General features: G+C 42.3%; 1 protein-coding gene across 1 annotated transcript in view; it reads left to right on the top strand.

The window, feature by feature from the left end:
• Positions 1-12,942, top strand: part of dnajc7 (DnaJ (Hsp40) homolog, subfamily C, member 7) — a 55,821-nt gene extending 42,879 nt beyond the window's left edge. Inside the window, exons 11-14 of the mRNA XM_038779897.1 lie at positions 1,632-1,778; positions 6,274-6,426; positions 6,891-6,953; positions 8,069-12,942. Of these exons, the coding sequence (XP_038635825.1) occupies positions 1,632-1,778; positions 6,274-6,426; positions 6,891-6,953; positions 8,069-8,106 (401 nt within the window). The 3' untranslated portion in view covers positions 8,107-12,942. The remainder of the gene's footprint in view (positions 1-1,631; positions 1,779-6,273; positions 6,427-6,890; positions 6,954-8,068) is intronic.
• The last annotated feature ends 4,519 nt before the right edge of the window (positions 12,943-17,461 follow it).

Raw genomic sequence — 17,461 nt, 5'->3', positions numbered from 1 at the left:
GAATCAGGAAATTACAGGCCAGTCAGTTTAACCCCAATGGCGGGTAAAGTATTGGATGCAATTCTGTGATGCAGAATTAACCTGCATTTGGAGAGGCAAGGATTAATCAAGAACAGTCAGCAAGGGTAGATCACGTCTAACCAACTTGATTGGATTTTTCGAAGAGGTGACCAGATGTGTAGATGAGGGCAATGCATTTGACATAGTCTACTTAGACTTTGGCAAGACTTTTGATAAGGTCCCACATGGTAGACAGATAGTGAAGGTAAGATCCCATGGGATCCAGGAATTTTGGCAAATTGGACCCAAAATTGGCTGAGTGGCAGGAAGCAGAGGGTGTTTTTCTGACTGGAAGCCTGTGTCCAGTGGGGTCCCACAGGGATCAGTGTTGGAGCCCTTGTTGTTTTTGGTTTATATAAATGATTTAGACCTGAATGTAGGAGGGTTGATCAGTAATTTACAGATGATGTGAAAATTGGTGGGGTGGTAAATAGTTAGGAGGATAGCCTTCGATTACAGAAAGATATAGACGGGCTGGTCAGATTGGCTGATCCGTGGCAAATGTTATTCAATCCGGTTAAGTGTGAGATGATGTACCTGGGCAGGACGAACAAGGCAAGGGAATACATGATAAACGGCAGGGCCCTAGGAAGCACCGAAGATTAGAGAGACCTTGGTGTGCATGTACACCGGTGCAGTGGTTAAGAAGGCCTGTGGTGTACTTGGCATTATTAGCTGAGGCATAGAGTTTAAGTGCAGGGAGGTTATGCTGGAACTGTATAAGCGTTGATTAGGCCACAGCTAGACTATTGTGTGGAGTTCTGGAATCCACATTATAGGAGGGATATGATAGCACTGGAAAGGGTGCGGAGGAGATTAACCAGGATGTTCCCCGAGCAGGAGAGTTATAGCAATGCCGAGAGATTGGATAGATTGGGGTTGATTTCCGTGGAGCAGAGGAGACTGAGGGGGGGCATGATTGAGATGTGTAAATTCATATGGGGCATAGATAAACAGGAAGAAACGTTTCCTCTTGGTGGAGAGATCAATGGCCAAGGAGGCCAGTGACCCAGGAGCATAGATTTAAGGTAAGGGACAGGAGGTTTAGAGGGAATGTGAGGAAAAATCTTTTCCCAGAGAGTGGTGGGAGTCTGGAACTCACTGCCTGAAGGGGTGGTAGAAGCAGAGACCCTCATAACATTTAAGAAATATTTAGATGAGCACTTGCAATGCCAAAGCAGACACAGCTATGGACCAAGTGCTGGGAAATGGGGTTTGAATACTTGGGTGGTTATTTTTGACCAGCGCAGATGGGATGGGCCGAAGGGACCTCTATGAATGAGTTCTGAATGCAGTGGGTTTGATGGACTGAATTGCCATCTCTTTCTCTTGAGTTTTATGCTTTTATAAAATTCCATAACCAAACCTTGGGAACAGCAGGCTTTGTCTGTTCAAATTTCTTTTGAATGACCTGCAAGCTGCAAAGTAAAAAATAAATCTGTAAATGAGCGAGGTCCTGAGATGAAAAAATGAGTAATGTGTTTGAATTTGAATGTGCCTGGTTAGTATTCTTTCACTTGGTGGAACACAGCACCGTGACATTTAGGATTCTTATATTTTCTGTTGTTAAGAACACAAACAGCTTCTTAAGAACGCACAACTGGAGCTGAAGAAGAGCAAACGAAAAGATTACTACAAAATTCTTGGGGTTGACAAAAATGCAACGGAAGATGAAATTAAGAAAGCCTACAGGAAGCGTGCACTGATGCACCATCCAGGTATGACAGCTTTCTCTTTGTTATCCTGATACGGGTGCCTGCTGACTCACAACACTTTCCAAAGCTCAGTCTGAGCGCCGATGAGGTGGAAATTAATTTAGCTGCACCTGAAAAGACTGCTCTGCCATGAAATTTGCATTTAAGTAGAAAATAAGCAAGTTCAGCTACATTTATCATTTCGGGATGCTATTTTGTGAGAGATTGTGCCTTTTGAATCTGCCTTGTTCTGTCTGCATGTTTGTATTCTCTTCAGAGGGCCACTGTGCTTTATTGGGAGTTTTAAAAAGTGGCGGCATTTCCCCCCCCCCCCCCCTTCATAGAATCCTGACAGTGCAGAAGAAGGCCATTTGGCCCATTGAGTCTGCACCGACCCTCCGAAAGAGCACACCACCAATGCCCAATCCCCCACTCCCTCCCCGTAACCCCACCTAACCTCTGGATACTAAGGAATAATTTACCATGTCCAATTCACTTAACGTGCACGTCTTTGAACTGTTGGAGAAAACCAGAGCACCTGCAGGAATCCCAAACAGACACTGGGGGAATGTGCAAACACGACACAGGCAGTCACCCGAGGTCGGAATCGAACCCAGGTCCCTGGCGCTGTGAAGCAGCAGTGCTAACCACAGTGCCACCGCGCCGCCCACAGAAACATAGCTCTTTAAATACGGATATACGGATGTGTAGAAATGTTATCATCGCTGTCACAATTCGAGGATGGCGCCTACTCGGGTCGCGTTTGCTGGCATGGGTCTTCACGCGTCTGGACAGACCAATTCTCAACCCACAGATCTTTGGGCACACGGGGCGGGATGTCCCACCAGGTTGTGGGATCTGAGTGCCGGATTTGCTCCCTTTTCTTTCCTTTGCTGCCGTCACCCTGCTTCATTGTTAAGATGTTGAGACTCCAAGTGTGATACAGCTTGATGCTTAAGTTGTCTTCTGGTCTGTCTTCACTGAGGAGGACGCAAATAACCTTCTGGAAATAATAGGGACAGAGGGTCCAGCATGAAGGAGGAACTGAAGGAAATCCTTATTAGTCATGAAATTGTGTTGAGGAAATTGATGAGATTAAAACCCAATAAGTCCCCAGGACCTGATGCTCTGCATCCCAGAGTACTTAAGGAAGTGGCCCTAGAAATAGTGGACCATTGGTGATCATTTTCCAGCATTCTACAGACTTTGGAAGCGTTCCGATGGATTGGAGGGTAGCTAATGTGACCCCACTTTTTTTTTTAAATGGAGGGAGAGAGAAAACGGGGATTATGGACCGGTTAGCCCGACATCGGTGGTGGGGTAAGTGCTGGAGTCCATTTTATTAAGGATGAACGAATTGAGCATTTGGAAAGCAGGGACAGGATCTGTCCAAGTCAGCATGGATTCACTAAAGGAAAATCGTGCCTGACAAATCTTATGGAATTTTTTGAGGATGTGACCAGTAGAGTGGACAAGGGTGAACCAGTGAATGTTGTGTATCTGGACTTTCAAAATTATTTTGACAAGGCCCCACACAAGAGATTAGTGAGAAAAATGAAAGCTCATGGTATTGGGGGTAATGTGTTGGCATGGATAGAGAACTGGTTGGCAGACAAGCCGAGAATTGGAATAAACAGGTCCTTTTCAGAGTGTCAGGCAGTGACTACAGGGATACTGCAGGGTTCCGTGCTGGGACCCCAGCTGTTCACAATATACATGAATGATTTGGACGAAGGAATTACATGCAATATCTCCAAATTTGCAGACGACACCAAGCTGGGTGGCAGTGTGTGCTGTGAGGAGAATGAAGAAAGAGGCTGCAGGGTGACTTGAACAGGCTGACTGAATGGGCAAATACTTGGCAAATGCAATACAATGTGGGTAAATGTGAGGTTATCCACTTTGGTGGCAAAATTTGGAAGGCAGATTATTATCTGAATGGTGTCAGTTTAGGAAAAGGGGACGTGCAACGAGACCTGGGTGTCATGATGGAACAGTCATTGAAGATTGGCATGTAGGTACAGCAGGCAGTGAGGAAAGCTAATGGTATGCTAGCTTTCATAGCGAGAGGGTTTGAGACGAGGAATATTACTGCAGTTATACAGGGCCTTAGTGAGGCCACACCTTGAGTATGGTGTGCAGTTTTCGTTTTCTAGTTTGAGGAAGGACATTCTTGCTATTGAGGATGTACTGCAAAGGTTCATAGAATTATAGAATTTACAGCGCAGAAGGAGGCCATTCAGCCCATCGGGTCTGCACCGACCCTTGGAAAGAGCACTCCATTTAATCCACACTTCCAACCTATTCCCCGTAACCCAATAACCCCTCCTAATGTTTTTGGATACTAAGGGCAATTTATCATGGCCAATCCACCTAACCTACACATCTTTGGACTGTGGGAGGAAACCGGAGCACCCGGAGGAAACCCACGCAGACACAGGGAGAACATGCAGACTCCACACAGACCGTGACCCAAGCCAGGAATCAAACCTGGGACCCTGGAGCTGTGAAGCAACTGTGCTAACCGCTGTGCTACCATGCCGCCCAAATTAATTCACCAGACTAATTCCCGGGATGGCAGGACTGATGTAGTGATCCTATGTATCCCTGGATTCCTTTTTTCTTGTCTAAGTATCATATCAGTTAGGTTATATTTCACTTTAGGTTATACTTCATTGAGGACATATTTTTCCAAAATATGTTAATTCACATTTCCCTTCAATGAACTGCAGCTGTCACTTATTAGCTCAATCTGCTAACTTGTCTGTATCTCCTGCATTCTATCCAACAATTTGTTATGACACATAGTTTTGTATCATCTGCAAGCTTCACTATTATTCCTTTTGTGCCTAGGTGTAAATTATTTAATTTAACAGGAAGCAAAGTATTTGATGCAAGCTGTAGTATTTTGAAAGAATTGGTTGTGCTGCTGTGGGACGTATTTTCTGGCCAAATTGTTTGAGGACCTGAGACTTTTTGCCTTTTGGAGGAGTTAACTTTGGAGTAGGCTGCCATCTAGTGTAATATTTGGAAAGTTTCCTGGTGCATTCAGAGTAAAATTGGTTCTGCAAACAGAAGGAAATATGTTTCAATTGCAAGTTAGAGGAGCAGTTTTTTTAAAAATCTGTATGCCCTGATTATTTTAGGTCTCATGTGCAATGTGCAAAATTAGTATTTCTTCAATCATTTCTTGTGTATCTCTTCCTCAATTTTACAAGGATACAGGTATAATTTAGGGACTTTTTTTGCCATTCTGCAAGCTCTGTCAATGTTAAAGCACCATCTAATGGCCAAAAATATAGCAACAGATGCAGCAATGAATCTGTTTACTCAGTAGGTTGTTTTGAGACTGCTATTCTAGAATTTTTGACCCTTGGGTGACATAGTCTGTTCAACGCTAACTTTTGCTATGAGCGTTTTATGATACTGAATTTACAAAAGTGCCTGTGGATTCCTTTTATGTATTAAAATTCTGCCCCTTTTTAAATTCTTTTACGGGTTCTAGGTGTTGCTGGCCAGGCCAGCATTAATTCCCCATCCCTCATTGCCCTTGTGAAGGTGAGCTGCCTTCTTGAACCACAGCAGTGGATGTACAAACAGTGGAATTTTACTTTACATCAAACCTTAGTTGCTACTCACTCGCTCACCATGCAAGGCAGCAAGCCAAACCAAGTAGTTAACTAGTAAATAGATCCACCTCTCCCATTCTGAGACCTATCTCATCTCAAGGAGCCACGGTAAAAAATTCAGATGTATCGATGACATTCCCCAGTGGCAATCAAAAACAGCCATGGCTTCATAAATTATACATTTAAATGTACACTTCCATGAAATATATCAGTGAATAGACACCCAAATGTCCAGTGACATGTGCATCTTTTATATTTATTCTTTTACAGGATGTGGGTATCACTGGCCAAGCCAGCATTTATTGCCCATCCCTAATTGCACTTGAGAAGATGGTGGTGAGGCACCTTCTCGAACTGCTGCAGTCCATGTGTTGTAGGTACCTGCACCGTGCTATCAGGGAGTTCCATGAGTTTGACTTGGCAACAGTGAAGGAATGGTGATTATAGTTCCAAGTCAGAATGGTGTGTAACTCAAAGGGGGACATGCAGGTGTCTGCTGCCGTTGTCCTAGGTGGTAGAGTTTGCAGATTTGGAAGATGCCGTCGAAGGAGCCTTGGCGAGTTGCTGCAGTGCATCTTGTAGATGGTGTACACTGCTGCCAGTGTGCATCAATGGTGGAGCAGTGAATGTTTAAGGTGGTGAATAGGGTATTGATCGAGTAGACTGCTTTGTCCTGGATCGTGTTGAGCTTGTTGAATATTGTTGGAGCTGCACTCATCCAGGCAAGCGGAGAGTATGTCATCACACTTGGGCATTGTAGATGATGGACAGGCTTCGGGGGAGTCAAGTGGTGAGTTACTCATGAAAGTTATACATTTGAGAACTCAAACTTAGAATTGCAAAGAGAAACACACGTTACTGCTAACTGACCTCTTTACTTCTCTGCACAGATCGACATAGTAGTGCCAGTCCAGAGGTACAGAAAGAAGAAGAAAAGAAATTTAAAGAAGTTGGAGAAGCTTTTAGTATCCTGTCAGATCCCAAAAAGAAAGCACGTTATGATAGTGGTCAGGATTTGGATGACGATGGCATGAACTCTGGCGGTAAGTATTCCTCTCTGCGAAACCGGCGATAACCAACATCATTTCTTTGCAAATGAACATACTATCCTGCACAGGTTGTCAGTCTGCAAGTTTCTAATTCAGAATAAGGTACCTATTCAAAATTCCTTGTAAGCTAATGATTAAAGCACTCTATGCTAAGCTAGGAGGAGTACTTTGTCTGTGCTGGTAGGGCCGTTTCAGCTGAGAATTGAGCTGACATTGCTGCCCCAGATTCTTACCTGGGTGATTCCTGCTGGAAATCTATTTGTATGGGGGCTCTTAAGGTGCCAGGTTTTGTTCTGATAGTGCTTATCCTCATGTGAGAAGTCCAAATGACCTCAGCACTCATACTTTATTTTGGGACAAAACGGGATACAAAAGTAGAAAGTTTAGATTTGCTCTACCTAAAGTCTGCAGCGTTTGATTCTTTTAATAATCTTCATGTGTATATTTTTGTGTTACAGATTTTGATGCTAATAATATTTTCAAGGCATTTTTCGGCAGCCCGGGTGGCTTCAGTTTCGAAGGTGGGTTTGAAGTATTTGCCGCATTTGACAGATATAAAATGCATAATTGTGAGCTTTTAATTTAAAAGAAAATTGCATTGTAAGAATTTCCTCACCTCAACCAATTATTCAGTGGGTAGCGGCAAGTTCTGAAGCTGGAAAATACTCCCATGTGAAATTAAGAATTGGGGTTGGATTGGTGAGTCGGCCTGAATAAATAGCTTGACCACATTTACACTGCCAGGGTACATGCAAACTTCAGCTGAATTACCCCAGGAACCGTAACCCACAGAGTCAGTATTTTCTGAAATACAGGGAACAGTTATTTTTAGATGGAGCGTTTGGCCTGTTTAATCTCGTTCTCCTAGCAACCCTGTTGCCTTCCCAGCAGAGGCAGACAGAACTTTGGTCCAGTGTCTCGGATGAAGGATGGAAAAGTTCTAACTATGGTGGGACTTGAACCTTGCAGTGCCTGAGTTACTCACCGCTGCCAGCCATTAATATTAGAGTAACCCACCATTATATGGTGACCAATTTGCTCCAGCAGCCTTCCAATAATTTTAAGCTTGTTTGGAGTTTGTACATTCTCCCTGTGTCTGTGCGGGTTCACCCCCACAACTCAAAGATGTGCAGGTTACGTAGATTGGCCACGCTAAATTAGCCCTTAATTGGGGGGGAAAATATAATTGGGTACTCTAAAAAATGTTTTAAAAGTGTTAAACTTCTTCTGTAATCCATCACGGTACTTTTCAATGTAACTTTTGTACAAAAGGGCTTTGTTTATCGAGAGAAAATTCACTTTGAATACATTGACTTGCCAAATGGAAGTTACTGTTCACATGGAGTATACATGTAGCTGTTTAAGATTGGGTGCCGTGGGGAGGCATGGTGGTGCAGTGGTTAGCGCTGCTACCTCACGGCGCCCAGGACCCGGGTTCGATCCCGGCCTCAGGTCACTATCCTGTGTGGAGTTTGCACGTTCTCCCCATGTCTGCGCGGCTCTCACCCCCACAACCCAAAGATGTGCAGGTTAGGTGGATTGGACACGCTAAATTGCCCCCTAATTGGGGTGGGAAATATTTTTTTTTAAAAGATTGGGTGTCGTTGTTAACGGATCTTTCTCTTTCTCTTTTCAGCTTCTGGTCCTGGGAATTTTTTCTTCCAATTTGGCTAATGCACAATTTTTTGTTCAATTTCACTGGGTGTAACTCGAGCAAAAATAAATAAATACCCCTGTTTCCCTGTGTTTAATCTATTTAGAGGAAAAACTTTCATGTTTCCGTTGAATACCTCTTGTATTCATGTAATTCTATGTTTTTGTTGAAAAAGAAGCAGTCGTCACCGAATGTGAAGCTGACCTTATTAATGCTTTGTTTTTATAATAATAAAAAATAAAAAGGATTACCTCATTTTGAAGTATGCAGTCCGTCGCGCTAATGATCTTCAGTTATGTAAATAAAGGCCTTTGTGCTGATATGTAGATGAGAGTATTTCCTTCCGACACAGGAAAATTCCCCCTTTCGTTCAAACCAAATTAGAACTCTTACTTGAAGCAGTGGAATTTTCCGTGCTTCTCTTCACCAGAATGACCAATTTTGAAATGACTGCTCACTTCGTCAGCCTCCCTGCATAGTCCAATTTTCACGCCCTTCCCGGTTACCAACCTTGCTGGTGAATGGAGCATTTGCTACTGACGGTTACAGGTGCTAGCTTCAACTCGCTACTGTTAGGGACGGGGTGGGGGGAATGGTTTGAATGAAGGCATGCTTTGTTACGGCTTAGCTTTATAGCTGGACTTGCAGGAACCTTGCCATCATTTTAAGCTCGTCAATTTAAGAAACTTCTGAACCAATACCATTACACTTCATAAAGATCATCTGAACAAATCACCTGAAGTCCTGGAATCCTTGAGGTGCTCCATTGACACTTTAAGGAAGTCATCTGTATTTATAACCTAACTATTCTACCTGCATGTGCTGAGTTTATGTCTACACATAGTGAAGTACAAGTGCAACAGTAAAATTACCATGAAAGGAAACATGAAACCCCTCATAGTTGAACGTAAGTTACAGCATTCCACACACATTATGTTCATTTGCCCAAAATAAATCATATTTTTGATGTGATTCATTGCCAAGATCTTCCAGGCCTTCCTATCCAAGGGTGCTGGGGAATTTCTATCATGCTCACCTCCATTAGCAGTTTGGGTGAGTTGTTTCTGGGATGCTAACCCATTTCGGTCACAGATTGTGATGATATCCACAAAATGTCACGGCACCATTTGGTAAACGAGTACTCAGTACTAGAGATAATTCTCAAAGCTGCTTGTCAAACTTACCGCACCATAGCAGACAAGTTCTTAAGTATCAGACAGACTGGGGGAGACACTATACGTGAGGCAAGTTGCCACAGACCGCAGATTCTAATTGCTGCTTACAAAATGGCCAAGGCTTCAAGCATATCAAACAGCATCTGAGGAAAGGTGGTTTAATGAGAATGGAATTAATAGAGGATAATACATTTAAAATTGTACTTTTTTTATGGGCCCGTTGTATCTTTTGTGTGCATGTGTTTTTATGCAATTGATTAAGATGTTTTCTGGTTTACAAGAGTATTTTGGTGACGTGGAAATAGGAAGGAGGGAAATCTGCTTCAGAGTAAACACTCAGCTCTGTGAATATTGCATGGTCGATTGATTTGAAGAATTGAAGTAATGTTCGGGTCTTGTGAAAACTATTATACAAACTGAGCCCTTTTTCATTATTAATGAACAACACTTCAATAAATGTACAATAATTCGCAAAACACAAAGCACCTTGCATTTAAAAACCCTGACAAAAGCCTTTTGTTTGATTCATGAATCAATGAGGTCAAACCTTAGGGGCAGCACGGTGGTTAGCACAGCTGCCTCATGGCCCGAGGACCCAGATTCGATCCTGGCCCTGGGTCACTGTTCATGTGGAGTTTGTACATTCTCCCCGTGTCTGCAACCCAAATATGTGCAGGGTAGGTGAATTCCCCCCCCCCCCCCCTTAATTAGAAAAGAATATGTAAAAACTTAGACCTAGTACATTAATCAATTGCATGTCGCTCTTCAAAATTGCGTTTATTTAAAAATGACACATTGTTCAGAAGTAACAGTCTGATTTGTTTTGGTGGGCTAGCCACCTTCACTCGGTATAAATTTGTGAGTGGAAATGAGCCATTTGGGTTATCTATTCTTTAAAACTTATTACAGGATTGTGAATTCTTGCAACATTCTGAACGAAAGAAAGCCAGACATTACAGTGAAGACTTTTTTTTTAAGATTGGCCAGTGTACTTGTGAAAAATTATACAAACTTTTGATCCATCTGTTCAGAGAGACAAACTGCTAAGTGAACTGGCCCTAGTAAGATGCAGCTCACATTACAAATAACTTGGTTCTGATTGTATATTCAAAGATGACTTTTAAAATACTCACACTGACATTGAACGAATATCTTTGAATATGCACACTTAAGATATTCTTCCTGGTCCCAGAAAATAGATTGGTTCAACCTCCGATCCTTGCACTTTTGTGGTTTATTCTGTTTTGTTTTTTTAAATCTGGCTTTGTAAAGATGTTGCTCACGTAATTCTTTGGGCAGAGGGGTGGTTGTGTTTGATATATATGTAACCTAGTCACCCAGGCTGTTTAGCACACTGGGCTAAATCGCTGCCTTTGAAAGCAAACCAAGGCAGGCTAGCAGCACGGTTTCGATTCCCGTAACAGCCTCCCCGAACAGGCGCTGGAATGTGGCGACTAAGGGCTTTTCATTGAAGCCTACTCGTGACAATAAGCGATTTTCATTTCATATCACAGCAACTTAGTTAAAGCAACACTGGAAGTGGAAAGGTTGTGATAAATGGGCAGAAAAGATTTGTGCACACAATTCTCCCATCATTGAATGCATAACTTTGGATAAAAACAAAATACAGGAGCAATTTCTGACACGACTTGGCATTTTTAGCCATTTTTGTTAACAAAACATTACTTTTGCATATTCTTGAAGTTGTGCTCCAGTGAAGTACTTCAAGCTTCTGTCTAGTGAGGCTTGAATAAAGGTGTCATGTCCATCTGTAAACCAAAGCATTATTTTTGAAAAGAAAATGGCTGGAGTGAAAATGTAAACGAATCCTAGTGTTGCACCAGTTGCAATTGATTTTTTTTCCATATATTTAAGAATCCTTGGAGTAGTAGGGTTTAGTGCAACACAACCACGTGGCTATTTATCCGCTGAGCTATCAGGACTTTATGTCTAACTAGATATACAAGAGAAAGGGGGGGGGGGGGGGGGGGGGGGAAGAGATTAAAAAGCCTTTTGTTTGCTATTTCAAATAATAATAGGAAAGTAAGATATTCAATAAAACTGACTTTTTAAAAAATGTTTGAAACTCTTGTTATATGTTTCCCACCTGTCCACTAAACAAAGTATATTTTTTGTGTGAGATTAAAAACATTGGATGAATTTGGCCCACACCCTCCCAGTTTTTTCTTACCATGTTCCCTCCCCACTCCCCACACAAGCCAAGTAGTATAAGCTGTGATTCATACAAGGGTTCCACAGGTGTTGGTGGCATGTTGGATACTTCATTCAAGCAGTCTTCCAAAAGGTCAAGTGTCTGTTGTCTGTTCAGGCATGCTCCAACCTGCTCTCGCCTGATGTTCACTTGCGTGCATGCCCAACAGTGATCTTTGGATGATGTCCCTCATTCCTGGCCATTTTCCATCTTCCTGGGAACCTGAAGCCAGTTATAGTTCCTAAATTGCTGCTACAGTGGAGAGCAGTTAACTCGATAAAAATGAGAAGTATCACATCCAGGACTGTGGTGGTATGTCTGGTTCAGTTCAACACTGGTGTCTAAAAGGTTGAGATTTAAAGCACATCTGCTTTCTGTTTGATACCATGAATCTACAGATAAGTTAAAGGTGACATCTAAAGGTTTTCCCCTGACCGTCCTTCAGTGAATGGGGAACTTTAATACCCCAATTGACTGACCATAACATGCACACGACTCGGAGATCTAAGCTTGATGTATGTGTTGACTTCAGAACCTAGTGGATAAGTGTAAAGGAAACTGGGTTTAGATAAAAATGCTGAAAATTTTAGGCGAGGGGAAAAGACAGGAGATAGGTATACCTATGGAGGAGGTCCATCAGAATTGTTCAGATAAATAATCTGTACCCAAAATGTTAACTAAGCTTGATACACATATGTTGATGTGTACTTTCAAAATGTTGGAAATCATTTGCAATTATTGTTTTATTACCAGGCCGATCATTAATGTGGGGCAGGGGAAAGGAGACATTTATATTATGGATAATGCTCAGTTTACAACTGAAGTCTAATTGCTGTTGGCTATTACGACTATTTTTAGCTTTGTGCCTGTTTTCACACTGAAAATTGCCAAATACAGACTGTCGGACTGCTGTTTTTTTTTAAATAAAAAGGGAAGTAATCCCTTTTTTCAAAACGAAAATCAACACCGAGTTATTCGCATTAATATATTCTGTAGAATTTTTTTTTCTTTGACGTTTTATATTGAACCATTGGAGAACTGGCCTTATCGAGAGACTGAAAAGTGTAAGTTGAGCCAATTTCACCATTAAATTGTGTAAGGACCAGGTCAGTGACGTACAGTACTGTTAATTTCAGTTTCCGAAACTGTGGCTCCATATCTCTGCCCACTGATGATTTCCCACAATATTATCACTCCTGGAATTTAGATAAACGTATATCGTATTTAAAAACTTAATTCTAATTTCAAGTAGGTCATGGTAGACTCTTAACTGCACCTTATGAAGGGTTTTAAATATGTTTCCTATTTTGTGTAATGTATTTCTCTAGTAAGCCTTGTGATGTACATTAAGCTGCACATACTTTGTTCTGATTGTAAGATTTCTCACTGTTTTACTGCTGTACAATATGTACACTCTGTACAGTATTCATGTACAAAGTGAATGTTAAATAAAAATTTTAAAAAAGGAATACTCAGTTAATGATTTCAGTACATCAGATTTTTTTCTCACATTCCTACTCTACAGGTGTGCAGCCCTCAAAGGACCTATCTAATCATGTACAGTACCCATATCCTAAGCTGTTCATTCTAATGCACTCCGTAATAGCTGTTACCTGCCCTGTGTTAGGATTCAGGCCATTTTATTATTTAATAATCTTTATTTTCAGAAGTAGGCTTACATGAACACTGCAATGAAGTTACTGTGAAAAGCCCCTAGTCGCCACATTCTGGCACCTGTTCGGGTGCACAGAGGGAGAATTCAGAATATCCAATTCACCAAACAGCACGTCTTTCGGGACTTGTAGGAGGAAACCCATGCAGGCACAGGGAGAACGTGCAGACTCCGCACAGTGACCCAAGCCGGGAATCAAACCCGAGACCCTGGAGCTGTGAAGCAACAGTGCTACCCCACTGTGCTACCGTGCCACCCATTTGCTCAGAGCCGGAGAGGAAATTACAATGAGATGGGGAGAATACAGTTGTCATGGTACATGTATGTACCAATGATTATAGGCAGGACAAGAAAACTGGTTCTGCAGTCAGTATGAAAAGCTAGGCCCCAAAGTATGCAGAACTTCAAAGGTAATCACTGATAACCCCCCGAGTTGCATACAAATTAGCAAAGGGCAAATATGATTGGGGAAATTCATGCGTGGTTCAAAGACTGGTGTGGGTTCCAGTTCAAGGGGCACTGGGGAAAGTAGGGCTGTACTTTTGGGATGGTCAACACTTAGACTGTACTGGGAACCTGTGTTCCAGCAAGCCAGATAACTAGTCCAGAGTATATGGGTATATCACATTCAAACTGAATAGGAAACTAGGTAAAGGTGGAGGGGTAGCACTGTTAATTAAGGATGGCATTGGTGCAATAAAGATGATCTTAGTTCAGATGATCAGGCTGTAGAATCACTTTGGGGGATGATAAGACTGGTGGCACAGTTGCCTCACAGTGACAGGCACCTCGATTCAATTGGGCGACTGTAAAGTTTGCACGTTCTCCCTGTGTCTACGAGGGTTTCCTCCGGGTGCTCCGATTTCTTCCCACGATCGAAAGATGTGGCAGTTAGGTGGGTTGGCTATGCTAAAGTGACCCTTAAGTGTCCAAAAATGTGGTTAGGAGGGGTTACGGTGACTGAGCGTAGGTAGAGTGTGCTCTTTCAGATGGTTGGTGCAGACTCGATGGGCCGAATTGCCTTATTCTGCACTGTAAAAATTCTAAGGTTCTATTCGATAGCCTGGATGAGAAGTTAGTAGGATGCTTTTGCGATAGCTTCTTAAAAGCAGCACGTTCTGGAACCACCAGACAGCAGTTTATATTAAACTTAAATAAGGGCAATTATGTAGGCATGAAAGCTGAGGTGAACTGGGACACTAGGTTAGAGGATAAATCAATAAAATAGCAGTGGTTTACATTTAAGGGGGGATATTTCTGAATACTCAGAATGAGTATATTCCTACTTATAAAGAAAAGCCCCAAGGGAAGAAACTACCATCTGTGGTTAACTGAAGTTAAGGAAAGCATGAAACTTAAGGAAAAAGGATATAGCTATACAAATATGAGTAGCAGGTCAGATGATTGGTCAGATATAAAGAATGGCCGAGAATGACAAAACGGTTAATCAGGAGAGTACAATATGAGAGGAAGTTGGCTTGATATGTAAAAATGGATAGCATGGGTGTCACAGGAAATTAAGGGAAATAGTAGGCACGGTTGGTCCTTTAGATAGTGACAATGGGAAGTTAATATAGATAAGGTAATTGAAGTTGAAATTAACAAATATTTTACTTCTGTCTTCACTATAGAAGATACAGAAAACAGGGCGGCACGGTAGAAAAGTGGTTAGCACTGTTGCTTAACAGCTCCAGAGTCCCAGGTTCGATTCCCGACTTGGGTCACTGTCTGCAGAATCTGCACGTTCTCCCCGTTTCTGCATGGGTTTCCTCCGGGTGCTCTGGTTTCCTCCCACAGTCCAAAGGTGAGCAGGTTAGGTGGATTGTCTATGCAAAAATTCGCCCTTAGTCTCCAAAAAGGTTAGGTGGGGTTACAGGGATAGGGTGGAGGTGTGGGCTTAAGTAGGGTGCTCTTTCCAAGGGCCGGTGCAGACTCGATGGGCCAAATGGCCACTGTAAATTCTGTGAATAGCTGTAAATCAGGAGGTGAAATAAACTTGGTGAAATTACATCACTAGGGAAGCAGTACTGAGTAAACTGAGCTGTGGCTCTCAACTCTGGAGTCCTGATGGACTTCATCCTAGGGTCTAATGAGGTTGTATATACATTGGTGTTAAGTTCCAAAATTGATTAGATTCTGGGAAGGTTCCATCAGACTGGAAAGTAGCAAATATAACCCATCTATTCAAAAATGGAGGATAAAATGGCATAAAACAAAACTATAGGCCAGCTAGCTTGATGTCTATAGTGGGGAAGGTGTTAGAATCAATCATTTAGGAGATTATAGCTGGGCACTTAGTAAAACTCAAGGGAAGAGGGAACCAAAACTTGGTTTTGTGAAAGGAAAATCATGTTTAACCAATTTATTAGAGTTCTTTGAAGGAGTAATGTACTGTGATAAAGGGATGCCTGTAGACATGCTGTACTTGGATTTCCAGTAGGCTTTGATATGGTGCCACATCAAACTTTATTGCAGAAAATAAAAGCTGAGTGTTGATACTGTAGTAACATATTAACATGGAAAGAGGATTGGCTGGCTGGCAGGAAACCGTGAGCATAAATGGCTCTTTTTTCTGATTGATGTAGAGTGGAGCCCCACAGGGGTCAGTGCTGAGGCCTCAGCCTTTTACAATGTATATCAATTACTTAGATCAGGGGAGCAAAGACATGGCAGCTAAATTTGCAGATCATAGAATTTACAGTGCAGATGGAGGCTATTCGGCCTATCGAGTCTGCACCAGCTCTTGGAAAGAGCACCCTATTTAAGCCCACACCTCCACCCTATCCCATAACCCAGCAACCCCAAATAATCCAAGGGCAATTTAGCATAGCCAATCCAACTAACCTGCACATCTTTGGACTGTGGGACGAAACCAGAGCACCTGGAGAAAACCCACGCAGACACGGGGAGAACATGCATACTCCACGCAGACAGTGACCCAAGCTGGGAATCGACCCTGGAGCTGTGAAGCAACTGTGCTAACCACTGTGCTACCATGCCAGCATAGATGACACAGTCAGGTAGGAAAGTATGTTGTGAAGAGGACAAAAGGAGGTTCCTGACAGATATTGGGTTGAATGAGTGGGCAAAGCTTGGGCAGCGGCCATATCATGTGTGAAAATGTGAAGTTGTTCACTTTGGCAGGAAGAATAAAAAAGCAGAGTATTAAATGGAGAATGACTGCAGAATTCCAAAGTGCAGAGGGATCTAGGTGTTCTGGAGCATGAGTCAAAAGCGTTAGTATGCAGGTGCAGCAAGTAATTAAGACTTCATATATCCTTCATTACGGGTGGAATTGAACATAAATGTAAGGATGTTAATCTTCAGTGAGACAGGACATTAGTGAAAGCATATCTCGAACACTGAGCAGTTTTGGTCTCTATTTAAGGAAGGGTGTAAATTTGTTGGAAGTGATGCAGATGAGGTTTACTAGATTGATAGAATGAATGGGTTGTCTTAGGAGGAAAGCTTAGACAGATTGGACTTTAGAAGAATGAGGGATGATTTTTGAAATATATAAGATCCTGATCGGTCTTAACAAGGTGGATGTGGAAAGATGTTTACTCTTGTAGGTGAGTTCAGAAATTGGGGATCACTGTTTTCAAATTAGGGATCGCCCTCTTGACCCTCAGAGAACATTTCTCCTCATCTCTGCCTTCAGCAACTTTGGAACTCTGCCACAGGAGGCGAGTTTGAATATTTTTAAGGCGGAGGTAGATAGATTCTTGTTGGACAAGGGAATCCGAGGTTATCGGGGGGGCGAGAGGGAAATGTGGATTTCGTAGCACAAAAATATCAGTCACGTTCAAATGGCCTACATCTCCTATTTCGTATGTTCATTACTTAGCGGGCAATAGCAAAATGAATAAAGAAATGAGAAGCCTGCTAAACAAGTCCTCTTGTACCTTTCCCCAGTCGAGGAAAAAGGAATCGCACAATAAATCAAAGGGAGGAATTTATTACCGATTAAGAAAATAATCATGAAGAAAATAACGGGTCTTAAGTTGGACAAGTTTTCGCACCTGATGGTTTCTGCAGCTTGTGATAGTACAAGTTATAGTTCAGCCATACCAATGAAAGGGCAGCACGGTGGCGCAGTGGTAGCACTGCAGTCTCACAGCGCCGCGGTCCCAGGTTCGATCCCGACTGTGAGTCACTGTCCGTATGGAGTTTGCACATTCTCCCCATGTCTGCGTGGGTTTCACCCCCACAACCCAAAGATGTGCAGAGTAGGTGGATTGGCCACGCTAAAGTGCCCCTTAATTAATTGGGTACTCTAAATTATTTTTTTTCTTAAAAGGCATACCAATGAAGCA

The sequence above is a fragment of the Scyliorhinus canicula genome, chromosome 19 (assembly GCF_902713615.1).
Source record: "Scyliorhinus canicula chromosome 19, sScyCan1.1, whole genome shotgun sequence".
NCBI lineage: Eukaryota > Metazoa > Chordata > Chondrichthyes > Carcharhiniformes > Scyliorhinidae > Scyliorhinus > Scyliorhinus canicula.
The sequence above is the reverse complement of the archived record's forward strand: the minus strand, read 5'-3'. Positions and strand labels throughout refer to the sequence as shown.